Here is a 26,919-nt window from a genome sequence, read left to right as displayed (position 1 = left end):
TTTGCCATTCTTAACCGATAGATCTTTCCCAGGAATCCAGGTGGATGGGTCTCTGTTGAAGCCCCAGGGAGGAGAGGTATCATTCAGGCAGCAGAGAAACCCTCTCTCAAGTGCCAGTCATCTCCTTTAAGATGCCGGGGAAGATGCTCCAGATGGTCTGTTGCATCTGGGGCCTGGGTTTTCCATTTGGTTCTTAGATCACCTGGGAAACTGATGAGACCTAATTGGATGGGGGATCAGCTGAGGGAACTGGAAGAGGAGATCACCTCCTGATCCCCTATTTCCTGGTCACTTGGAAGCCCCTGGCTAAGAGGCTTTTTGGTGGACGGGCTGTCCCTATGGGTTGGGCTGGTGTCAGGGTGTCATTATTTTGCAATTTCTGCAGATAATGCGATTTCTGTTTTTTTGTTTTTTTGTTTTTTTCTTTTTAGGGCTGCGTGTTTGGCATGTGAAGTTCCTAGGCTAGGGGTCAAATCGGAGCTACAGCTGCCAGCCTACAGCACAGCCACAGCAACACCACATCCGAGCCATGTCTGTGACCTACATCACAGCTCATGACAGTGCCAGATCCTTAAACTACTGAGTGAGGCTAGGGATCGAACCCACATCCTCATGGATACTAGTTGGGTTTGTTACTGCTGAGCCACAATGGGAGCTCCCGAGCCTGTAGGATTTTGTGAACTAAAGATGTGCACAGTTTTTCAGGCACAGGTAATGGCTTACAGCTAACTTCTTCCACCTGTTGGCAGTTTCAGTATCTGCAAAACAGCTCTAAGGACATGGCTCAGAATAGTATCTACAGCCCTTGAGGAGGAACTAAAGGTCCTTGACTTTGTTGAATGGCTGCAGTATTATTATTCCGTCTTGCTTGACTGTTTTCCTTTCTTTCTGTATTATCTCACTTCTCTGATTAAATTATTCTTTGGCTAAAGTTTTTTCTGCAGACAAAAGGCAGGTGGAGAATTTGGGTAGGGATCTATTCTGAGAAGGCCCACAGGGTCTTCACATTTACACTACCATGATGCAGAAGAGGGTAAATATTTAAACCCAGAGACTCTGAGGCTGTAGTTAGAAAGAACAGGATGGGTAAAATCGGTTTCAGCTTTGGCGTACACCTAGAGGTTTTTAACTGTGTTGTTTGTAGCATAAAATATTTTGACAGGTGCTTTAAAAAACTTACTTGGGTGTGGTTCCCTTGTTGCAGAGCAGGGGTTGGGGGTAGGGGGGGCATGCACTTAGCTTGATGCAAAGGCAGATATTTATCCCTATATAGACCCTCCTTAGCTTTAGGGAAGAGCCCATTGGGGTTGTGGGAGTGGAGTCACTGGGCTTCCTTCCAAAATCAGCATCTCCTTTTCTAAATTTTTGTTCCAGAGCTCATGGCCAGTTTCGGCAATCAGGGAGGGCTGCATCAAGCAAGATTCACCTTGTGGGCTGAGATCTGAGGCCAAAATGCTTATACAATATGAACTGAGGGCAGTGTAACATTTAGTCGTGGCCTGGGTTTTGCTAGTAACTGTCTTGGGAATTCACACTCGTGTGTGTGTAAAACTTGCATGTCTATCACTGCATTTTCCCCAAGCCAAACTCCTTAGGATCAAGGGGGATCCTAATTAAAGATTTCGCTCATGTTTTACTAAGACCCTCGTCTCATAATGGAAGATAACATGAGAAAGAGAATGTGTGTATATGTATATACACACATGACTGGGTCACTTTGCTGTACAGCAGAAATTGGCACAACATTGTAAATCAACTATACCTTAATTAAAAGATTGAAAAAAAGACCCTGGTCCCTAGAGCTTGGGATGAGTTATAGGAGGGTCTGAGGGTGTGTTCCAGGACCCCTTTCAAACTGACACTCACTCTGTCTGTGTAGTCTCCTCCTGTTTGTCATCGCAGGTCTTTTCTCAGGAGGAACTTGCACACGCGGCACCTTCTGCTGTGGTCTCTGGGGCACAGTTGGTGCTCTCCCACATTTTCTTAACTCTCTTGCTTGAAAATATAGCCCAGCAGAAAGGGTGGGACTCCCCAAGCCCGGGCAGAGAAGGAACTTGAGGGCAGCACATGTGCTGGGGGCTGCCCTGCCCAGGGGCAGTCCCACTTCCAGGGCTGGTCCTTCTGCACGCTCTCCACAGCCCAGCGGCTGGTCCTTGGCTGCTGCATGGCTCTTCATAGGGGCTACACCCACAGAGACCCTTACTGGGTCATCGTTCAGTCAGAAATCACATATCTGGAGATGTTTTAGCCGTGTTACAATTTATAGCTCAAAGCTTGCGGAAATCCAATCTGTCTTCCATCTCAGGACTTTGCTTTTGCTAAATGGTCCAAACCTGTTATTTTGGCATTTGCGGGCCCGCCACCAATCTTTGTTGGTCTGTGTTTCACCTCAGTCACATGTCCCCACCGACCACTGGGGACAAGGCCCTTTGCTTAACCAGGTTCCCTTTTCTTCTTTTGGAAACCCGACATTCTTTTCTCAGGAACCTGCCTCTGTCTCCCCTTCTGCAATGATCTCTCTTCTCTGAGTCCTAGTGAATATTTGCCTTTTTTTTTTTTAACCATACATCTTATCCCCTTTATTCATTGCAACTTCCTGGAGAACAGGGCCTGTGCTTTGCTCCCTTCTGTACATTTTCACTGCAAGGATGGGCAATGAGTAGTCTCAAAAGATATTCATCCAATCATGGAATTGGAAAATGTGGATTTCAGTAACAGAAATGATATGTGCTGGGTCTTCTGAATGCCCTTAAAGTGGGAAAAATTTTTGCAACCCTTCCTACGCTTACACCCTATTGAAATTTGCTTATTAAATAATAGTAATTAATAATAATAATAGGAATAAACAGCACAGTTTCATACTTAAGAGGAGGGATCCTGGAGTCATGTTTGAGTTGGAAACTTGCCCAGGGTTTTATTGCCATGTAACCTTCAGCAAGATATTTAATTCTCTAGATTTCAGTCTATTCTGCTGTAGAGATAATATGTATTTTAGTGAATATAAAATGTGCTATTATTTTCTATAGTCCCAAGAAAGAAAAATTGCTCTCAGTTAAACAATGATACAGTGCTTTTGGTGGCTTAGACTCCTTCTTTTATACCTGTTGAAATAGTTCTTTTAGATGTATTTAAGCTTTCGATAAATCACATATCACGCTTTAAAAAGGAAAATGTAAGGAAAATGAATTGGTTAAGGTTTTCCTAAAATGTTATGTATTCAGTTGGAGTGTCCTGACATACAGTTCAACTCGAAGCAGTCAAGGCTCCTGTTTTCCCTCATGTTACCATTCTCTGCATGATTGAGGCTCCTGGTGATGCAACTTTTTGCTTTTCCTCCAAGAATGAACTACTGTTTTCTGTAGGATTTTCTGCCAAACTGCTGACACCATCCTTCAAGTCTTAAATGCTGGTGCAAGAGTTCCCATTGTGGCTTGGCATGTTAAGGACCCGACCTTGTGTCTGTGAGAATGCAGGTTCAAGCCCTGGCCTCATTCAGTGGGTTAAGGATCCTGTGTTGCTGTGTCTGTGGGTGTAGCCTAGGCCCCAGCTGCAGCTCTGATATGCAGCCTGGGAACTTCCATATGCTGCCAGTGCAGGCCCTAAACAAACAAACAAAAATGCTGGTGCTTTCCTCATCTTACAAATTCATATGAACCGGTTTTTAGGTAACAGTTAAGACCCAAATGGTCCTTAAATGGTTTGTACATTGAAACACCGGGGGATTACAGTTGCTCAGTTGGGCCACCAAGAATCACAGTCACACATAATAACAACTTCATCCTGACTACCTCCTAGATGATAGCAATTGTAAGACACATCCCTGTTTTGGAAGTATTAAAATGTGAAAAAGGTGCATCTTAGAATAGATAACATAGAGCCGATTATCTCCAAGGGTTGTGGTGAGATTGTCCCAGAGGTTTGTAGCCGTTATCGAGTGTGGTCATAATACACTCTTAGAAAATACAATGGAGCCTTCTAATACAATGGAGCCTCCAGTTATTTATGGAGCCCTCATTAATGTGACCTAGTTATGCATTATGGTATAATTTTCATACTTAATTTTTCCCTGATATATTTTTTCCTTTTTTATCAAGGCATGATTTACCATTAATGAAGTGCACAGATGTTCAGTGTTCACTTCTATGAGTTTTGACGCCTGTCTCAGCAGCCGCCCTGTCAAGTTGTTTTCATCACCCCCGAAACGTCCCCTTGTGCCCCTTCCCAGCCATCACCCTCTCCCCCCCCCTGACAGCCTCTATCCTGATGTCTCCCACCATGGATTAGAACTTAATACCAACGGAATCATGTAGTTATACTCTTCTGTGTCTTTTTGTTTGTTTGTTTGCTTTGGTCACTGTGTGTATGAGGGTTTGTATCTCCATGCCTTTTTCCTGCTGGTGGTCTTCCAAGGTGTGGACATATTGCTGTTTCTGCATTCTCCTCCTTTTTTTTGCTTTTTTTTTTTCAGCCATATGTGGAAAGTTCCTGGGCCAGGGATTGAATCCAAGCTGCAGCTATGACCTGTGCCACAGCTGCTCTGGGCCGGGGGTCAAACTGATGCCATGGTGGAGATGATGTGGGATCCTTAATTAGCTGCCCCACAGTGGGATCACTTGCATTCTCCTTCCTCTTGATGGTTTGTTTGCTGTTTGGGGCTGTGGGTAAAGCAACTGTGAACACTGGAGTCAAGTGTTTTTGCTTACATGTTTCATTTCTCTTGGGTACGTACCTAGAAGTGGAGTTGTTGGATCAAAGGGTTGAGTGTCTGTTAACTTTATGACAAACTGGCGGAACCTTTCTCAGTGGGGATGTACCACTTCACGCTCTCGCCACGTGTGAAGTTATGGTAGCGCCTCGTCCTTGTCAACTAGACCGTTTCAGTCCAGTTAAACAGAGCCATTTGAAGGGTTTCATCGTGGAACCTCTATGGCTTTCATGTGCATTTTTCTGGCAACTAAGGATCATCAACACTTTTTCATGTGTTTCTTGCCGCCACTGTAAAGTGCCCGTGGAGTCATCTGCCCGCTTTTCAATCGGGTTCTTTGTGTTTTAATTATTGAGTTGTAGGATTCAGGTTCCTTGTCAGATAGGTGTACTGCAAGTATTTTCTCCTAGTCCATGGCTTCCCTGTTCATTTTCTTAATGGTGCTTTTTTGATGAGTAGAGGTTTTTCATATTTAAAAAAATTTTATGGTTACATCCATGGCATATGGAAGTTCCTGAGCCAGGGATCAAATCCGAGCCACAGCTGTGACCTACATGCAGCTGCAGCAATGCCGATATTTAACCCACTGTGCTAGGCTGGGGATTGAACCTGCACCCCTTCAGGGACCCGAGCCACTGCACTTGGACTCCTGGCCCACTGTGCCACAGTGGGAACTTCAGGGTTTTCATTTTGATGAAGTCCATTTGTCCATTTTTTTTCTTTTACACTTAGTATTTTCTCTTTTATCTAAAGTTTTTGCTGATGCCAAAGTTAAGAAAATTACCCTCTTGTATTTTCTTCTAGAAGCTGTATAGTTTCATTTCTGCATTTCAGTCTGTGGTCCATCTCCAACTAAATGCTGTGTATGGTTTGAGGCAAGGTTAATGTTTTCCCTATATAGGTAGCTAGTTGTTCCAGTTCCATCTGTTGAAAACATTCTCTTTTCCCCATCGACTTGCTTTGGTACTTTGGTTGAAAATCCCTTAGTGTGTAGTGTGGGTCTCCTTTTGGACTGTCTGCTCTGTTCCATACATCTGTTTGTCTTTCAGTCTGTGTGACCATGCCATATTGTCTCCATTGACTGTAGCCTCAGAGTTAGTTTGAAATCAGGTAGCAAATGGGCTCTGACTCTGTTCTACCCTTTGAAGATGGTTTTGGTTTAGCTAGGCCTTTGCATTTTCTTTTACATTTTAGAATAAGCATGTTGATTTCTACAAAAGACTTGGATATTTTGATTGGAGTTGTGTTGCATCAATAGATCAATTTGAGGAAAATGAAAATAGTAGCAGTGTTCAGTTTTCCATCATATGCATGTATAGGATATCTTTCGAATTGGTTAAGTCCTCTTTAATTTTCCTCAGAAGCTTGAAATGATCTTCTATCCAAAGGTTTTGCATGTATTTCTTTAAATTTATCCCTGAGTATTTTGAGTTTTAAAATACCTTAAACATGGTGTGTTTTTTTTTAAATTCATCTTCTAATTGTTTGCTGCTGCTTTTAGAAATACATTTGATTTTTGTATATTGATCTTGTTTCTTGCTACCCTGTTGAATTCAATGTGCCATATATTTTGCTCAGAGTTTTATAGCATTTCGCATTAATGCTCACAGTCTCTATAATGCTGTGTTAGCACAATCATATTTTATGAGAAGTTTGCCCTTGGATTCCATATGCTGATTTCTTTGCTCAGGGTCATGGAGTTTGAGTAACAGGTGGACTAGAACTTGAATTTACGTCTAGTTTGACTCCAAGGCCTGGTTCTTTCTACCCTCCTGTAATATTTCCCCTCTTTGACATTTGGATGTTTGAGTGGAGTGATGCTGTGGGCATCCCTGGGTTTCACTGGGACATTTAAAAAATATTTTTTGTGGCTGTGCCCATGGCATGCAAAAGTTCCTGGGCCAGGGATGAATCCAAGCCACAGCAGTGACAATACAGGTTCTTAATGCAGAACTCCCTTACTGGAACATTTTTGTGTTTTCATTTCACAAGGACATGAATGAACCAAAGGAACCTCTAAAACAGAATGTGACAAGAATAAGGTGGTAAAGGGACTGGCAGGTTTTCCAGTCTAAGGAGGACAGTCAATGATTTTCCAATTTCCTCCACAGACTGTTAATGCAGTGGCTGTGGCTGCCAAGGTCAGCTGCTCCCCCTGCACTGTTTATGCACATTGACTGGGGCTGCGTTGTGCACATGGAGGGATGCGCTAATGCTTGTTTTCTTCTTTCTCTCTCATGATGGCTGCAGGAAACCACTTCTGTACAGCAAAGGAGCTCACGGATGAGATCAGATCCTTAAGAGCAGAGAGGGAAGGCCTGGAGGGACTTCTCCATAAGCTGTTGGTGCTGAGTTCCAGGAACGTCCAGAAGTTGGGAAGTGTTAAAGATGATTACAGCCAACTGAGGAGAGAATTGGACCTGGGGAGAGCCGCCTATGGTAAGTGGTCACGTGGTTGCCTGGTAAACTAGTGATGCTATTTAGTATGCCGTGTGTCTGGGCAGGACATCCTGTGCTTCATTCAGGTCACTGAGAAGGGTGCTCTGGAGCCACAGAACACTTTTCCTGGAGGATATTTTTTCTCAGGAGCTTTGGCCCAGGGGGCAGAATTTCTTGTCAGATTTTGTTTTGCTCACACATGTGATGTCTTTTCATTTTCTGTCTTTCTCCTGCTCCTCTACCCTGGATTTGCTAATGGCCTTGTAATTATTTAGAACGATTCCCTCTTTGGCGCAGGTCTTGAGAATTTTCTGTTTGACAATTGTCTTCCTTCTGCCCCCTTGGTGTAGCCTTCTGGCTTGCACAACTGCAGACGAAAGCAGGCTGGCTCTGGAAAAGACCATTAAGTGGCTCTTCTCTGGGTGGGCTTTTCTGAGAGCTGCTTTTTCCAGGAAGAATGATGTAGAAGTGCCAGTGCTGCCTGAGCCAAAGTACCTGCTTGTTGCAGCAGTTAAAAGTCTTCTGTGGTCTTTTCCTGTCCAGTTGATAAGAGTAAACGAGGTCACCTTGAGGTTTCACTCTGAGGCGTAATTTTAGGACAAATTGATAAGGTAAAACCTGTTTCTTAAGAAAAATGTAGTAAAGAATTTCTGATGATGCAGTGTCTAATAGGCAGAATGACATCATAAGCAAATTCAGATTTAAAGTGTACCGGTGGCTGGAATCTGTTTCTTCACCAGAAAGATGAGAAGAAGGTGATGCATCTCCTAGGCTGGTTAAATGGTATAGATTACGTGAGGTAGTTTGTTAAGATCCTGAGATGTGTGCGTGTGTGTACGCACTGTGTGTGCTCTTGCACTGGCCCTGGGAACTAGAGGTTATCAGGAGGCAGAGTTCATACATAATAAATCATGGTCCCTAAATAAATGTTTCCTAGGAAAATGAAAGACCTATGTAGTAATAAAAGACTATTTACAAAGCATGCTCATTTAAAAAGAAATAAGAAGAGACTGGGGGTATTAAATAGCCAGATTTGAAATAGCACTGTTTGAAAATACTCCATAAATTGGAGTAAATGAAGATTAGTATATAAAATCAAGAAATATGAAACCAGCTAGCGGAAACAGGTGTGTCATTTCTCTATGAAGAAATTTTGTGTGAAAGGCTTACTGAATTGCGTAGAGAGGTTTCTGCACAGTTATTTGAATGATGGGATGGGAGGGTCAATTGTTATTCTGTCTTCTTAGCAGTGGATACCCCCAAGTTGGATCAGAGCAGCTTTTTTAAAAAAATCACTTTTGGAGGTCAAATCTTTGTTTTTGTCATATGTGTAACTAGAGACTGTGCATTTGAGCCTTAACAGGTCACTATAGTCCTGAGAGGTTACAACACATTCCACCAAGAGGTAGCGTTGTGATTTATTAAGTTATGGTATGCACGAGCATTGTACATGTGAAATGATTTTTTTCGATCAATTCTTAAAATATATACACAATTATATATGCACAATACACATTGTAAATCAACAATACTTTAATAAAAAATTTGAAAGATATACACAACCAAGCTATGAAATGTTTCATGTTAATCATCACAAATTTTTTCGCACCAAGTGGGGAGCTTACATTATAGCTAAGAATAAAGAAGACATGAACACATTTGGACAAGTTTGGTCCAGCAGTATTTTCCTTTGAACAGTTGAGCTCTTGAAAGCCATTAATCTCTCTCTCTCTTTTTTAAAGAGCTGTTCAGTGTTTTTTGAATCTCATCATTGTCACTTCACTAAGTATTTTCAACATGATGAATAAAACATAAACAAATGGAATGAGAGATTGTTGCCACGGATGGTTCTACACTGCAGATGGCTCATTTCTGTTGAGAAGGCGTTCTTTATGTTTCATACTTGGATTTTGCTGGATCAGCTACCCTTTTCCCTATGTTTTAGGCTGATGCTAATTTTTAAGCTGTCAGAGGTGAACTTGGCTTTGAGTGACCCAAATTAATAATCTTGGGTTGGTGAGGATGTAGGGGACGAAGAAAGATGAGATGAATTGGAGTTTCTATAGTGGCTCAGTGGTAACAAACTCACTAGTATCCATGAGGATGTGGGTTTGATAACTGGCCTTGCTCAGTGGGTTAAGGATCTGGCATTGCTGCGAGGTGTGGTATAGGTCACAGTTACAGCTTGGATCCTGTGTTGCCGTGGCTGTGGCTTGGGCCAGCAGCCACAGTTCTGATTTGACCCCTAGCCGGGAACTTCCATATGCCACAGGTGTGGCCCTAAAAAGACCAAAAAAAAAAAAAAAAAAAAGAGCGATTGAATGAATGAATGAATTGAAGCTTTTACCTATTGACATGTAATAACCCTGGCCCAAAGGCCATATTCTGTCATTTGTTGAATTTGGAGAGTTAAAAGTTTGGAGGGAGCTCTGTACTCAGATTTTCAGGTAGAGCAAATACAAAGAAGCAGTCTGCATCTGTGAGCTCTTTTAAATCATAGATAAATAAAACTTTTAAAATAAGACTATTCAAAAAATGAGCAATGTGTAGTGTTCTTGAAAACAGATTTTGATTTCCAGAAATAATTGCAGAATGCAGCATTCAAAAGGAAAAGGCGATTCAGGGATGGATCGGGACCCGATTTCCATGATGCTGGCTCCAAGTGGGCTGACCCAGCCGCCTGTGTGTCCAGGGGTCCTGGTTCCATAGCAGAAGGGAGATGTGCAATTTTAGGGAGCAATTAGCAGTCTCTCTCGCTCAGAGGAGTCTTACTATTGGGAAGAGTGTATGTAACGACCCATCACAGATGGACTTGCTTTGCTGATCACTCACAGTGTCATTACATCCTGTGTCCCTGGCTCAACTGTTAAGTCCATCCAGGGGAAAGCATTACCCTTAAGTTTGCTTTGTATTGTTGCAGTGTCCAGCACAATGCTATTAAAAAACGTTAAATAGATCACAAATATTTGTACATTTACTGGGGCCACATCTTAACATGAAACATTAGTTCTTTCTTCTCTTGTTTGTTTAATTTGTCCTTTTTAAAGTGAAAAAGAATGATTTTAATATTTATTGCAGAGTATTTTCTTTTTAAAAATTTTTAAAAATTATAATTGATTTGCAATGTTCTGTCAATTTTCTGCTGCACAGTAAAGTGACCCAATCATACATCCATAGACATGTTTTTTTTGGTCTTTTTTCCTTTTCTAGGGCCGCACCTGTGGCATATGGAGGGTCCCAGGCCAGGGGTTTAATCGGAGCTGTAGCCGCCAGCCTATGCCACAGGCACAGCAACACGGGATCCAATCCACATCTGCAACCTACACCACAGCTCACGGCAACACCAGATCCTCAACCCACTGAGCAAGGCCAGGGATTGAACCCTCAACCTCACGGTTCCTAGTCGGATTTGTTAACCACTGAGCCACAAAGGGAACTCCGACGTTCTTTTTTTCACATTATCCTTCATCATGTTTAATTTGTCTTCCTGAAGTATAGTTAGTTTGCCATGTTGTGTTAATTTCTGCTGTGCAGCAAAGTGATTCCCTTGTACACATATACATTCTTTTTAAGATTCTTTTCTATGATGGTTTATTACAGGATGTTGGTTTCCTCTTCTGTACAGTAGGTCCTTGTTTTTTGCTCTTAGTTTTGAAACACAGACTCAGACCTTGGATCTTTTTTTTTTTTTTGAATGTTTAAAATTCATTTTCCAATTTAATGAGAGCTGTGGCAAGTTTGATAGTTTTTCATGGAAGATGCTTGCGTTGTCTCAGTTGATGATCGGACTGGGGTGTCAGCCGACAGAACAATATGATGAGAAGGACAATACGCCAGAGGACTTAAGGGCATAGGAGACAGAAATCGTCAATGAATCCATTGACTTTCATCTCAGTGACTCACAGTGTGTGAAGAGGAGAGGGAGGGGTGTAGTGTAACCCTACGAGAGATTCTTAAGACTTCATGAGAACACGTTCAAATTCTGAGCAGTTTTGGGTGCAGTGAAATAGAATGAGGGAGTTCCCGTCGTTACTCAGTGGTTAACGAATCCGACTAGGAACCATGAGGTTTTGGGTTTGATCTCTGGCCTCGTTCAGTGGGTTAAGGATCTGACATTGCCGTGAGTTGTGGTATAGGTCGCAGACACGGCAATGTTGCTGTGGCTGTGGTGTAGGCTGGCGGCTACAGCTCCGATTAGACCTCTAGCCTGGGAACCTCCATATGCTGCAGGAGCAGCCCAAGAAATGGCAAAAAGACAAAAAAAAAAAAAAAGAAAGAAAAAAGAAATAGAATGAAAAGCTAAATCCATCTTTCACCCCCCCTCCTGAATACTTACGGAAAATAACTCTAAACCTCTTTTTTTAAAAAAAAAACAAAAACAAAAACAAAAACTTGCTTTGTGGAATTCCCGTCATGGCGCAGCGGAAATGAATCCGACTAGGAACTATGAGGTTGTGGGTTCCATCTCTGGCCTTGCTCAGTGGGTTAAAGATCTGACATTGCCGTGAGCTGTGGTGTAGGTCGCAGATGTGGCTTGGATCTGGTGTTGCTGTGACTGTGGCAAAGGCTGGCAGCTACAGCTCTGATTAGACCCCTAGCCTGGGAACCTCAGGTGTGGCCCTGAGAAGACAAAAAAGACAAACAAACAAACAAACAAACAAAAAAACCCCTTGCTTTGTAAATCTTATTTGTAAACGATGACACACATAGAGAAAGCCACGCAAGTCACATGCACTTAGTTCAAAGGGTGTTAGAAAACAAACACTCCTGTGAAACTGTCACTCAGATCAAGAAATAGAACATTTCAGCATCCCAGGAGCTTCATGCATACCCCGGTCTCCTCCAGATAGGAATCCACCATCATGACTTCTAATACGATAGATGAGCTTTACCTGGCTTTGAACTTTATATAAATGGAATCATTCAGTGTCTTCTCTTTTGTGTCTGACTTTCTTCTCTCTGCAGTATGTTTGTGAGAATTCATCTTTGTTGTCGCATGTGGTTCTAGCTATCCATTTTCATTGCTATAAAACTTCCTTTGTATGAATACATCATAATTTATCCGATCTGCATTAATTCAGCCAACTTTTGGGCCGTTTGTTTCCAATTGGGGGTTATTATAAATAATTCTGCTTATCCATGTCTTTTGGGGCACCTATGCATATATTTCTTTTGCCTATATACCTAGGAGTGAAGTTGCTAACTCAGAGAATTAACGAGAAGCCTTTAATTATTGTGGATTTCAAATTTTTTTTTGAAAGGAGAGAATGGGATGAAAAAAAAATCAGTAACTCTTTTACAGTTTGCTACTACATCTGCTTTTCAGAAAAAAGATGACCCTACGGTTTACATAACTGGTTTTCCATCCCTTGTGTATAAATTGGTAATCTGTATTGTACTTTATTAATATTGTTGATTTCGTACTGTAACTCAGATATAAAGGAAGCAGACGTCAAGGGGAGAGATTTAATCACAGAATAATCAGGGCTAGAATTTTAAATAGGACATCATTAGCATGTTAATGAATTTTCCCACTGTATGCCAGCTGCTGGAGTAGGAAAGATTCTGCAGACGTAGCTCAAAAATCCAGTGGGGTCGGTGGCCCAGTGAGCTGTCAGGAATTCATGTAGAGGATCAGTGAAATATGTAAAGGGGTCCTTAGTGCGGGTGTCAAAGGGTGTTTTTTTTCTGGGAGTGATGGCTGGCTCTGTCCAGCTTAAATTCATTTGCCTTTCAGGGAATTAGGAGGAGGTGGAAGGAAGGCAACGGGCAGTTTTTAAGGGTAATATAGTGGAAGTGGTCTCAACTTCTCAATTATGGTTTGGGGTTCATACCTGCCTTTTGGTTTAGATCAGAAAAGCTGTTATGTCCACACCCACACAATCTTGCCCTTACTTTTGCCTCCTAATTTTTGAGCTTGAGATAGCTGATGAAAGAGAGGATGATGCCTTTTAGTGAGATATTAATTTGTATTTTTTTTTTTTTTTACTCTGAAGTCCATGTATGGGTGAAACTTCTTTCATAAGTCACTTTAAGAAAAAGTTTTCAGGGAGTTCCCTTTGTGGCTCAGTGGTTAATGAACCTGACTAGGATCCATGAGGATGTGGGTTCGATCCCTGCCCTTGCTCAGTGGGTTAAAAATCTGGCGTTGCTGTGAGCTGTGGTGTAGGCCTGTAAGCTGCAGCTCCGATTCGACCCCTAGCCTGGGAACTTCATATGCGGCAAGTGTGGCCCTAAAAAGACCCCCCCCCCCAAAAAAAAATCCCATAGCATTTACAGTATTCTATAATTCCGCACTTTTTTTTTCCAGAGTGCAATTTTGTGAGGTTTTGCGGAATTCTACTTTATTGGTGCTATGATCTATTTTATGGTGTTGCAGTTCAGTGCTTATTTTTGTAAGAAATGTCTTGCTTTCCTCTTCAGCTTTGCCATGAGTTATGGCCTCCTGCCATGTTCATCGTGTACTTCCTCTTTTTTTTGAAGCTGCCATGTGTTTTGCAACACAAAACAGTACTTTTTGAGGGATCGTCATTTGTTGCTCATTTGGTTTTTCAGGTTTTCTTAGCTTTTGTGAAGGAACGAGGGTCTGCCGATAAGTGTTTTCTGCCCTGACCGCTTTGTTCCACCAAATTTTGCTGCCCTGGGCCATATCTGGGAATGGCCATCCCGCTTCGTCCACTTTCCTTCCATATTTTTACATAACTGGGGAGGGTTGAGTCCCCATAGAGGTGGACAACCTTAAGCCAGATTACTGCAAAAAAATATTTACAGTGTGGCAGAAACCCTCAAGAGTTGCTTAAAGATCTACTGACTGGATGTCAACCACAATTTATAAACGGAATATACTCACATTTCACATGCTCACGTGGTTATAGAAAGTAATTTTGTCTTTTGGCATTAAACCATCCAAAGTCTTTATAACTCATTAACCACTGATTGTGTACTTTGCATTTGATTTGATTAAAAATTTTTATTATAGCCGATTTACAATGTTCTGTCAATTTCTGCTGTGCAGCAAAATGATCCAGTCATATATATATATATGTATGTGTATGTATATATATATGTGTGTGTGTGTGTGTGTGTGTGTATGTGTGTGTGTGTGTATATTATCTCATATTATCCTCCATCATGTTCCATCACAAATGACTGGTTAGAATTCCCTGTGCTACACGGCAGGACCTCATTGCTTATTCACTCCAAATGTTTGCATCTACCAACCCCAAACTCCCAGTCCATCCCACTCCCTCCACCTTGGCAACCATGTCTGTTCTCCATGTTCATGAGTTTGTTTCTTATTTGTAGATAGGTTCATTTGCACCATATATTAGATTCCATATATAAGTGATATCATATGGTATTTGTCTTTCTCTTTCTGACTTACTTCACTTAGTATAAAGTAAGAATCTCTAGTTTCATCCATGTTGCTGCAAATGGCATTATTTTGTTCTTTTTTATGGCTAAGTAGTATTCCACCATGTATATGTATCACATCTTCTTAATCCATTAATCTGTTGATGGACATTTAGGTTGTTTCCATGTCTTGGCTATTGTGAATAGTGCTGCAATGAACACAGGGGTGCATGTGTATTTTCGAATTTGAGTTTTGTCTGGATAGATGACCAGGAGTGGGATTGCTGAATCATATGATAGTTCTATATTTAGTTTTCTGAGGTACCTCCATACTGTTTTCTGTAGAGGCTGTACCAATTTACATTCCCACCAACTGTGTAGGAGGGCTTCCTTTTCTCCACACCTTCTGCAGCATTTGTTTTATTTGCGGACTTACTAATGATGGCCATTCTGACTGGTGTGAGGTGGTTGTCGTTTTGACTTGTATTTCTCTAATCATTAGTGATACTGAGCATCTTTTCATGTGCCTTTTGGCCATCCATATGTCTTCTTTGGAGAAATGTCTACTCAGGTCTTTTGTCCATTTTTCAGTTGGGTTGCTTTTTTTGCTGTTAGATTTAATTATAACCCAATTTTTTTTTCTCTTTTCATTTGCCAAAGGTTAAAATTTGTTAACCTTTTGGTTATTTTAGACTATTTTGAACATCTCTCTTTTTTTTTGTATGTGTTACTACGGCTGCTTTGCACTTTATGTATTTCTACATATATTACTTTCCCGAGAAAGAATCTAATGAAGATATGTTATAATTTCAAGTATAATTAATGAAAGGAAACCTGGTCTTGCTGGGACAAGATGCCTGGAGACTTGAGCCTCTTTTTAACTTTGTATCTGGCCCTGCCTTTGACTTTGGTCCACATGTTCCAATTGTATCAGCATGACAGATAGATTACACTTGACAATTATCTGTCTGCCCTTCACCCAACCCTGTATTTTTTTCAGACATTGAGGAACAGTAGGGGCTGAATACCAAACTCCAGGCCTGCCCTGAGAAGGTCACCCAGCACTGAAATTCCCCAGTGTCTGGAATCCTGAGAATGTATCAATCTTCAGAGGTGAAGTAATTTCCCCCATGGATTAAACAAGACGCCTTTGAAGTTGAAGCTTATGAAATTCCTGGAGTTACTTCAACTTTTTTTTCCTCCAATTTTTAATTTATTTCACAAGATATCGTAAGAATAAAACATTTGTTTTAGGGCCGCACCTGCGGTATACAGAAGTTTCCAGGGTAGGGTAGGGGTCGAATCAGAGCTTTAATCGCTGGACTATGCCATAGCCACAGCAACGAGGGGTCTGAGCCACATTGGTGATCTACACCACAGCTCATGGCAACACCAGATCCTTAACCCACTGAGTGAGGTCAGGGATCGAACCTGCATCCTCATGGATACTAGTCAGATTCTTAACCCACTGGAACCACAACAGGATCTCCAGAATAAAACATATTTTAAAAATTGAGGAGTTCTCTTCATGGCCCGGTGTTTAATGAACCCAACTAGGATCCATAAGGTTGTGGTTTGATCCCTGGCCTTGCTCAGTGGGTTAAGGATCCAGTGTTGCCGTGAGCTGTGGTATAGGACGCAGATGTGGCTTGGATCCTGCATTGCTGTGGCTGTGGCGTAGGCCGGCAGCTGTAGCTCCCATTTAATCCTTAGCCTAGGAACTTCCATATGCTGTGGATGCGGACCTAAAAAGCAAGGGAAAAAAAAAAGTGAACTAAAAATATCAACCATATAACTTCTGTAGCAGAGATCCCAGGTGCATTTTTGGTCCCTCCACTCCGCTGCAACAGTGCCTTGGGGCACACCCGGACCTTTTGCACACTTGCACTCAGAGTGTGGGCACAACTGTATACTCTGTTGGCCCTTAGCCCCATGTGCCAATAATGAAAGCAACACATCCCTCAGTCCTCATTGCTTACATTCAGAAAAATGTATCATCTGGTTCACTGATGCTGGAACAGACTCAGGGAGCAGGAGGGTCTTCCCTGGAAGTGAAGAGCTGGGACGGGAGTCAGACCTGTCTGGCCCCAGCGCTGACTCCTCCTCACACGCTGACATTTCCTTGTTGTCACAGAGCGTTCCAATTTAGTATTTATGATCTTCATAACATTCCAAGAGTCAATATACCGCGACCTACTTAATTCTCTCCTTATTGGGATGTGTTTAATGTTCATTTTATGAGTTCCTTTCTGAAGATAAAGTGAGATTGGGATTTATGGGCCAAAGAGCACCATCATTTTTATGACTTTGCTACATGCTGCCAGTGGACTATCAAAAGAATTATACCAGCTTGATCGATACTACCAACCCATCCTTTCCCACATGAGGTTCTATTTCTTTAATAATTATGTGGTGTAGTAACAGTCATAAAATGGTATAACATTCATGCTTCCTTTTGGCATACGTCTGACTAATAATGAGCTTGAACTTGCTTTTTTCGTGCTTTATAATTTTTCTTTTGTGTGTTGTCCGTGTCCCTTGTCCATTTTGTGGGGAGAGGGGAAGGGGACTCAATGGTTTCCTCTTCTCTATGTAATATGGTTAATGTCCTTTTTTCCCTGTTTGTATGTTGTGTGTATATGTGTGAAATTAACCCGTTACCGTGATTAATAATGGGCCAAGACGAGAAATCTTTATGAACAAGGATACCACGTTGAGGTAACAGTTCAGAGTGAATTCCGAAACTTCTTAAGGCTTCGGGTGCCAATGATTTAACAAACCACATAGATTTTCCCCGGTAAATGTATTCTGTTTCCACTCTGCGCATTAATCTTTGCTGGGCCTGGCCTTTAAAATAGGTGCGATAGAAAGGAAACAGCTGCAATTGGGACCATAATAAACCAATTTCCCTTTGGACAATAAATCTGTGGAAGGCAGTTTTTTTACATTTTCATGACCATTGAAATAGAGAAGCGGAGAGAAGTGTGTCGTTTCATACCCATTGCCTTACTTTTTCAGTATGATGCATCTCATATTTAGTACCTCTCTGTATTTGGCTTTAAAAAAAAAAAAAATTCCTATTTTCTTAGATAGATCCATTAGAGAAACGGCTCCTGCCCATAGGAATTTTTTTTCCTCCCAAGCATGCTGATATTTCCTGGACTAAAGGAGAGCATCTGTTGAAGGTGTTTGGTTGCTGGGGCTGCAGTTTTAGGGAGGGAGTTATAGGGCTTGGTGCTGGGGGGTGGCCAGCTGGGAGACGGGTGGGATGACCTTTTCAACTGTCGTGGGCTCTTCAGGGGGAGTGGCTGGGTCAGCAGCATCACCCTCCCTGGCTCTTCACAGACCATAAGCGGTGCTTGGTGTTAGATCAAAGATCCCTTTCCACTGACACTGTGTAATCGCCAGGGATTACTATGGTTGGGACTTTAGGAAGGCACCTTCTGGCCTGTTGCTGTTGTTAGGATCACATTCTTCCACCACCCCAATCACACTTCTTCCCTTATTTTATTTTATTTTTTTGGCCATGTCTGCGGCATTTGGAAGTTCCTGGGCCAGGGGTAGAACCTGAGCCACAGCAGTGACAGGACTGGATCCTTAACCCACTGGGCCACCAAGGAGCTCCCTTCCTATGGCTTTTTTTTTTTTTTTTTAGTTTTATGGCCTCACTTATGACATATGGAAGTTCTCCCAGCTGCACCTGTGACCTATGCCACAGCTGCAGCAACACCAGATCCTTCAGCCCACTGAGCTGGGCTAGGGATCGAACCTGCATCTCCCCAGGGACTTGAGCCACTGCAGTCAGATTCTTAACCCACGGTGCCACAGTGGGAACTTCTCCCTTCCCTGGCTTTTTGCTGTCATTTCTTTCCTCCACCTTTGGACATTCCGACACCCTCATCTGCCCGCTCCCTACATCCCTTCTGGGTTTTACCCTGACCGTCCTCTTGGACCCGCTAAACTTCCCACGGTTGGCGTGAGTGAAGGGCTCCCCCATCTCTGCAGGATAAGCTCCCCGAGATCTCTATGAGGATTCCTGCTGGCAGCAGAGCCCACAACTCCCTTCTATGCCCATTCTTGTGCTCCTGGAACCTAGATTGAAAGTCTGAGACTTTTTGTTCTTGTCCTGCCGGGAGCTTGGCTTGATACTGTGAAGGTGACCATTATCCCGCCCTCAGCGTTCCATGATTATTCATTCCATTTTGCCGTGTTTAATGGAATATTGAACAGCATCTATGAAAGAGCCCAAAGACTATAAATAAACGCCACCTTCGGAATTGAAAGGGTTTTATGCAATATGAAATTTAGAGCACATTTTCCTCGGGAGCCCTGACATTAATATTCATCATGAGTCCCAAAGAAGAAGCTCTTATATTTTAGCATAATGAAGTTTACCATATGTTTCAAAGTCACTTGCAATTGTGCTTCTCATCATGACAATTAGAAAGGTCATCTTGGCTTGCCAGGCTATGTTAGCTGTATCCACCAGCTCCTGGCTGTCAGTGTGAAACGCATCAGGGCTCTTGTGCGCCACACATACAGGGGAGGCACCATGCTTCTTATCCCAAAGTGTAGCTTTTCCAGTTCATTACAAACACGAAACCTACCTATTGTTGGCTGTAGATGATGTGTGGACCCAGAGATCAAAACTTCTTTTTTTCTTTTGCTTTTGCTTTTTGGGGCATATGGAGGTTCCCAGGCTAGGGGTTGAATCGGAGCTATAGCTGCTGGCCTACACCACAGCCACAGCGATGTGAGATCCAAGCTGCATCTGCTACCTACACCTCAGCTCATGGCCAACGCCAGATCCTTAATCCACTGAGCGAGGCCAGGAATTGAACCTTTGTCCTCATGAATCCTAGTTGGGTTTGTTAACCGCTGAGCATGAAGGGAACTCTGAGATCAAAACTTCTGAGGCAGATCCTCCTCTGCGTTCTTCGGGACTAAATTATTTGAGATTATTTTTCCTTCCTTGACGCATGATGGTGATGGGGTCTCTGAAAACCTTGGTTAGAGCAGCTGGACCTCAAGACACTGGTTTGTTTCTGATCTTTTTTCTCCATTTAAAAAAGATTTATTGAAGGAGAGCTGATTTACAAGGTTTGTGATCATTTCTGCTGTACAACAAAGTGATTCAGTGATAAATGTACACACATCCATTCTCTCTCAGATTCTTTTCCCACATAATTATCACAGACTATTGGCTGAAGTTCTGTGTGCTATGCAGCAAGTTGATTTGTTTCCGATCTCTCATTTTTTTTCTGCCTTACTTAAAAAACTGATGATCTGAGAGTTCCCACTGTAGCTCAGTGGGCTGAGAACTCAACATAGTGTCCATGAGGATGCAGGTTTGACCCCTGGACTCGTTCAGTGAGTTAAGGATCCAGCATTGCCGAAGTGTAGGTTGCAGATGCAGCTCAGATCCGGTATTGCTGTGGCTGTGGCAAAGGCTGGCCACCGCAGCTCCAACTCCAATTCAACCCTTAACCCAGGAACTTCCATATGCTGCAGATGTGGCTGTAAAAAGAAAAAAAAAATGATTATCTGCATTAAAGTATGGGAAAAATGTTGTATTTAGTTCTCCACATATGAACTTCCATGAGTTAGGGTGATGGGGCTTCTTACGGAGCTTGTGAAGACACAAACCCATGCCAGAACTAAAGCAGGTTATTCTGCACTGGAGGAGTGGGTCGTGAGAGCTGAAGCTGGAGGAAAGGGCTCTTCATCTGGCTTGGGAACAGCAAAGGAGGTTGCCCTAGTTGAAGTGTGCATACGTTGCTGTGTACTGGCACCCTTCATTTTCTTTGCTTTTGTTTCCCAAGCTGCTTTTTGCACAGAATTGTGAGAGGCTAAACATCTGTATTCAAGCTTTTAGAATTTACAAACACTTATTGGCAGACAGGAAGGATGGATAAGAAAGTCTTGGCTTCATTAGATTGTGCAGGTGTCTCCATAGTTTTCCAGTTTCTTCCTTGAGAGAATCCTGGGGAAGGCGATGTGGCCCACGAAACATCTGATTGTTGCCACGTCATACTATTAATTAAAACAAATTCACCTGATATTTCAACTTTATTCTTGGAAAGCAGACATTGCAGAGAGCTGTCTCTTCTAGGCCTTTCTCCGGTTAGAGTTCTGCTCCAGTGGCAGATTCAGCCTCTTTCTGGAATGGTTTGTCGTCAGACTTTCCAGGGGCAAAGAGCTAGTCCACATCCCTCAGGGTTTTCTGGGTGCCTAATGAATTGTTTTTGATTACTTTTACTATCAAAAATGATCTTTCAAAAAAAAAAAAAGGAGTTCCCTTTGTGGCTAAGCAGGTTAAGGACTCGACATAGTGTCCATGAGGATGCGGGTTCAATCCCTGGCCTCTCTTAGTGGGTTAAGAATCCAGTGTTGCCACAAGCCGTGGCCTAGGTCACAGATGCAGCTTGGATCTGGCGTGGCTGTGGCTGTGGTGAGGGCTGGCAGCTGCAGCTCTGATTCGATCCCTAGCCTGGGAACTACCATATGCCATGGGTGCGGCCCTGAAAAGAATAAAAAAAAAAAAAAAGATCTTTCTAAATAGAGAGTGATAGGAAGAGAGGAATAGAACCCTGCTATCTATAGCCACGATGCTTATGTGGACAAGAAGGAAAACATCCAGAGCATGAGTGTCAGAGGGGCTCCTTGCATCTTTCTCCCATTCTTCTTTTCTCTTTTGGCCTAAAGCTGTTAACCTTGGAGGAGCGCCCCTGTTGTCACCCCGGATTCCATAGTGTACCCCAGGAGGAGATCTGAGTGTGTCTCCAGAGTTGTGTGAGAGTTTGTGCAATGTCCCGTCTTTGACTAAGTTTTTGCTCAGTATGCGATGGTCTTCCGCGGATGCGTTCTGAAGGATTATCTGCTTATGTTCAGCATTCCCATGCAGCAGTGTTTCCTGTAGGACCCGTCTGGTCGCTCATTCAGCTCAGTGGGTATATTGACACCTACAGGCTGAGGACCTCGTAGGCGCCAGGTGGTGGGAGAAGAAGGGTGACAAGATGCCAGTGCCTGGCACCTCCTTACCTTCTCTGCATGGCTGAGGAAGACCCCTATGTGTGCCTTGAAAGAGCTGGGGACAGCTTCGCGGAGGAGGTTGGCAGCAGATGAGGGTGGAGAGACTGGGGCTCCAGGCAACAGGAGAGCGCAGACCCAGAGAGAGGTCAGGGGGAGCGCAGCACATGGGGCAGGATGAGACAAGGGGTCGAGTCCCGGCCCTGCCGTGTGGCAGCTGTGCATCTTTGCATGAGTTTCCCACTGTCTCTGAGTCCATGTTCTTCTCTGCAGTAGAGAAGGAAGGCCACTGCTTATATGGCCTCACAGAGCTGTGAGAGGTGGAAGTGAAATCATGCACATGACCAATGTGGCTTAGTGTCCTGGCATGTCATTAAGTAGGACCCATTCTTACTTAATGTCATTGATCTGGCTGGTTGAGGGGTCCAAGAAGGAGAAGGGTAGGAGATGAGGCCGAAGAAGTTGGGAAGAGCCCGACCACGAGATGCCTTTTTGCCATGCTGGAATTTTCAAGATTTTTCGAAGGCATTGGCCAGCCATTAAAATAAACTTGAGTTCTGTGACTTTAGCTGCTTCTGAACATTATTATCTTATAAAGTTGATGATTCATTGCAGCACTATTCACAATAGCCGAGACATGGGAACAACTTAAATGCCGATCGACAGATGAATAGATTAAGAAGATGTGGGGTGTGTGTGTGTGTGTGTGTGTGTGTGATGTGGTATATATATGTGGTGTACACACACACACACACACACACACACACACAATGGGATACTACTCAGCCATAAAAAGGACAAAACATTGCCATTTGCAGCAACTTGGATGGAACTAGAGACTCTCATACTGAGTGAAGTCAGAAAGAGAAAGACAAATACCATATGATATCACTTATATGTGGAGTCTAAAATATGGCACAAATGATCTAGCTACAAAACAGAAAAGATCATGGACATGGAGGACAGACTCGTGTTTGCTGGGGGGAAGGGGAGGGAGTGGGATGTATTGGGGGTCTGGGGTCAGTAGATGAAAACTTGCATTTGGAGTGGATGGGCAATGGGATCCTGCTGTATAGCACAGAGAACTATACATCTAATCACTTGTGATGGAACATGATGGAGGGTAATGTGAGAAAAAGAATGTTTTTAGATGTATAACTGGGTCACTTTGCTGAATAGCAGAAATTGACAGAACATTGCAAATCGATTATAATAAAAAATTAAAAAATAAAGTCAACGATTAACAGTCATTTATAAATGTTTCCATCTTAAAAAAATAACTAGCATCACACAGCTGTTACGGCTAAGAGGAAAAGTATTGACGATGCCAAGAGCTGACCATAGTGTAGAGCAACTTGGGTTCTCAGATGTGGCTGGTGGGATGTAAACTAGAAGAGCCATTCTGGAAAATGGCTCATCAGCTTCTTATAAAATTAAACATTGCACTTGCCATGTGACCCAGCAAGTCCATGTCTAGATACTTATTTATCTTATAGGCATAAATGGTTACGTCTACACAAAACGTGCAATGAATGTTTTTAGTAGCATATTCACAATCGCCCATAACTGGAAACCAGTCAGATGTCCTTTGGTGGATGAGTGGAATAACAAGGTATGGTGTCTCTATGCAATAGACCACTGCTCAGCAACAGAAAGGAGCAACTGTTCATATGACAACAACTTGGATGCATCCCCAGGGCATTATGCTCAATCAGAGAAGCCGACTCAAAACCCTTTATCCTGCATGACTCTGTTTCTGTGACACTGTAGACAAGCCAGACCTTGGGACAGTGTTAAGGGTTGGGAGGAAGGTCTGACTGAAAAGGGGCAGCACAAAGGAATTCTTTGGGGCTCTTGGAATTGCTCTATACCTGTTTGTGCTGATGGTTACAAGAGTTCATCCATGAGTTAAAGCCCATAGTACTGTACACACACACACACACACACACACTCGTAAATTTTACTGTACATAAATGAAAAAAAAGAAAAAATTAAACTTTAAAATTAATAGCTCATTAATTGCATGCATTAACTGTTTTACCTCATTTAGTCTTCCTTCAGGTTGATGTTATGATCGTAGTATCTACTACTATTATAATTGACTAAGCTTGAGGCTTTGGGTGGTTGGGTCCAAGGTCACATACCTTCCAGAAGGCAGAGCCAGGTCCCCGTCACTGTTTAAGCCTATAAGACTGCACACCAGCCCTCAAGGAGTTGGAGGAAGCAGTGGCCACTTTTCTTGGCTGCACAGCCAGGCTGTCCACTAGTAATCCAGCTGACTGGCCGGTGTCTGTGGCTCCGTATGTCCTGCCAGTTCAGGTTTTACTAATGAGAGAAAGTGTGAGATGCTTTTCCTAAGCAGAGATCTGACTACTGATGATTTCATCCCTAATGCTTACCTTGTACTGTTGGGCTGTTACATTGGGCTTCTTTTCAAGGAACTGCTCCCTCCCTGGAGGGTTTCTGCACTGACACCATGAATACCTTTGTTCAGCTGTTGTTCTGTTCACAGCTTTAGTCCCCTTAAATATTGTTCAGGTTGTCACCCCTGGTGGCTGTGTGGCTGCAGCCAGCTGGTAATTCACCAACAGAGTCAACCTTAGACGGGAGGGTGTGAGTTAACTCCTTAGAGGAAAACCAAAAAGCAAAATATTAAGGAGAAACAGTTAAAAAAAAAAAAAGAATGGTGAAGAAATTGAAACCTCTTGGCAGATTTTATAGTTATTTGTGTAAACATCTATTTTCCCAACCTCTGAGGCAGCTTTTTGAGATCCTCACTCCTCTCCTTGATACCCCCTGACTCCCTGCCCCTGGTGCCTGTTCTCTGTGTATAGCGTAGGGGCTTCGTAAAGCCTGGATGAATTAGATGGACAGGGAATTTGAGAACAGAATGGAATATGTGATGTGTGGTATTTCAAAGTATTATTCACCCAGCAGTCCAACATCCAGAACCGCCCATGTGCCAACTCCTGCGCAGGTGCTTTTAGGGCTGTTATGGGAATTATTCCTTATAAAATCCTATGAGGCAATGAGATCCTGCTGTATAGCACTGGGAACTATATCTAGTCACTAATGATGGAGCATGATAATGTCAGAAGAAGGAATGTATATATGTATGCGTGACTGGGTCACCTTGCTGTACAGTAGAAAATTGACAGAACACTGTAAACCAGCTATGATGGAAAAAATAAAAATCATTACATTAAAAAAAAAAATCCTATGAGGCCCATCGTCTCTTTCCTGAGTGAGGAAATTGAGGCCAGATGTGATGGGCCAACTTTCTGAGTGTGGGGCTGTGTGGTCAAGGACGTGAAGATTAAGATCTTAATTTGCCTTGTTGGGAAGTGGGACGGGAAATGGGGAGCCATTTAAATTCCACGAGACTCGTGTTTGTCTCCAAGCCGTATCTGTGACCCACACCACTGCGCACAGCAACGCCAGATCCTTAACCCACTGAGAGAGGCCAGGGATCAAACCTGCATCCTCATGGATACTAGTTGGGTTCATTTCCGCTGCACCACTATGGGAACTCCCAGGTGCTGGCCTCATTTTTTCATGTAATCAAGTCCTGGATCCAGGTGCTGTGGGCCCCAAAGCTTATGCAGTTTGGAGATGGGTCTTATTTAAGAAAAAGTATATAAAATTATGAATCAACATGAGTTACAGGGCCTAGATGCAACCCACGAAGGTGAGGGTCCTGAGGTGTTTGTATCATTAGATTTATGGAAAAGTCTGCCCTCACTTTCAGTGATTATTTTTTTCTCTTTTTCTGCCACACTCTTGGCATATAGAAGTTCTTGGGCCAGGGATCGAATCTGAGCCCAGCTGTGACCTATGCCACAGCTGCAGCCACACCAGGTCCTTAACCCACTGCACCACAGGGGAACTCCTCAATTAATTTTTATAGCAGCCACGATGTGTCCAGTCCTCAGAGATGGGGGAACTTGGAGATCCCACCAGCAAAGAGATGATTGCAGGGCAGCGTGAGAAATGCTATGAGGGGGAAGCATGGGATACCCAGGGAAATACTTCTGGAATAAATGATATCGAAGCTGTGACTTGGAACATGGAAAAGTTGAAACCAAGAAGTGTGGAAAGGACCCTAGAGGCAGAGGAAAGCAGAGCTTGGAGGCAAGAAGGAACACACTTCGTTTAGGGGCCATAAGTTCAGTGTGGCTGGTTGTTTCAAGGACTGGAGGAGTGGAGGGAGCTGACCAGAATTAGGCAGGGCAGTCAGGCTTGTATACCATTTAAGGAGCTTGGATATATCGTAAGAGCAAGATGGAGCAGCTGAACAGATTTAAGCCAGGGGTGACGTGATTGGCTCTGCATTAAAACATACAAGCAAAACCACAGAGACCACCCTGGGTCTGGCTATAGCCTGCAGAGCAGACCCTCACCGGGCGTGAGGGTCGTCCTGGGAGAGGCGATGCATTTCCTTCCAGCCAGCTGAGTCTGCAGGTCTCGTGTGATGTCCAAGTGGAGACGGGCATGGACCGTCCCGGGCGGCTGGTCGTGAAGCGGAGGTGAGAGAGCCGGGCTGACCGGATGGGTCCCTGCTGTTCTCGCCACATGGGTGATAATGAGGGATAATAATGCAGGATGATAATGAGGATAGTGGGAGGCAGAGGAGGTGCCCAGGAGAGGCAGTGCTGAGAAAAGGAGGCACAGGGGGTTCTAAAGAAGGGACATTTAGGGGACCAACGGAGGAGAGGAAGCCACGAAGAAGCGAGAGGGGCTGTGGTCAGGGAGAGGAAAGGAGAGGCAGGAGTGTGACGCCCCAGGAGCCGTGAGGGGCACGAGCTGCTTTTGTTTGTCGGGTTAGGGACCTGCTCCTCCCGCGAGCTGCAGGCCTAGTGCGCTTGACTGCAGCCATCAGCCCTGTGGCCATCTCTGTGGCACGTGGCCCAGCGTGGTGATGGTTGCACTTTCATTGCAGCTGGGATTGTGAAAGGTTGGAATGTGACCCGAGCAGGACCATCAGAGCCCCTCACAAACTTCAGAGTCAGGGAAGCTGGGAAACGGGGAGTCCAAGGCTGGTGGGGGGCCCATCTTCCCACCTTGTGTAAAGATCACGTGCACAATGAAGCCACGAGGGTTGCGGGGTGGGGGATGACAAGCAGGGAGGAGGCCTGGATGGGGACAGAGGTGGAAAGTACTTGCTGCGGCGAAGCTCTGGCTCCTTTTCCCCGTGAAGCTGGGCCCTAAGTCTTTCCTGCCTCTGGTCCTGAAAGGACCCGGGGTCCTTCCCAGTTATGTAAGCCAACAGGTTCCTTTTGGCTTAAGCTGGGCTGTGACAGCTCTTGTTCAGCCTTTTACAGAGCAATGTGACCAGGAGATTTGGATTTCCAGCCATGGTGGCAGAATGCAGCATTCTGAGGAAAAATGCAGTT

At 43.5% G+C, this 26,919-nt stretch overlaps 1 protein-coding gene across 6 annotated transcripts in view; it reads left to right on the top strand.

The window, feature by feature from the left end:
- Positions 1–26,919, top strand: part of DISC1 (DISC1 scaffold protein) — a 357,609-nt gene that overhangs the window by 153,697 nt on the left and 176,993 nt on the right. For 5 of the 6 annotated variants that reach the window (XR_007132278.1, XM_047761226.1, XM_047761227.1 and 2 more), the window contains exon 9: positions 6,956–7,144. Coding sequence is in view for 5 of the 6 variants with exons in the window: in XM_047761226.1 (XP_047617182.1) it covers positions 6,956–7,144 (189 nt within the window). In the remaining variant the exon portion in view is untranslated. Of the gene's footprint in view, positions 1–6,955; positions 7,145–26,919 lie in introns of those variants that run through there. The other variant, XM_047761230.1, reaches the window with a different exon arrangement.

Source organism: Phacochoerus africanus, chromosome 15, assembly GCF_016906955.1.
Source record: "Phacochoerus africanus isolate WHEZ1 chromosome 15, ROS_Pafr_v1, whole genome shotgun sequence".
Taxonomy (NCBI): Eukaryota; Metazoa; Chordata; class Mammalia; order Artiodactyla; family Suidae; genus Phacochoerus; species Phacochoerus africanus.
The sequence above is the reverse complement of the archived record's forward strand: the minus strand, read 5'-3'. Positions and strand labels throughout refer to the sequence as shown.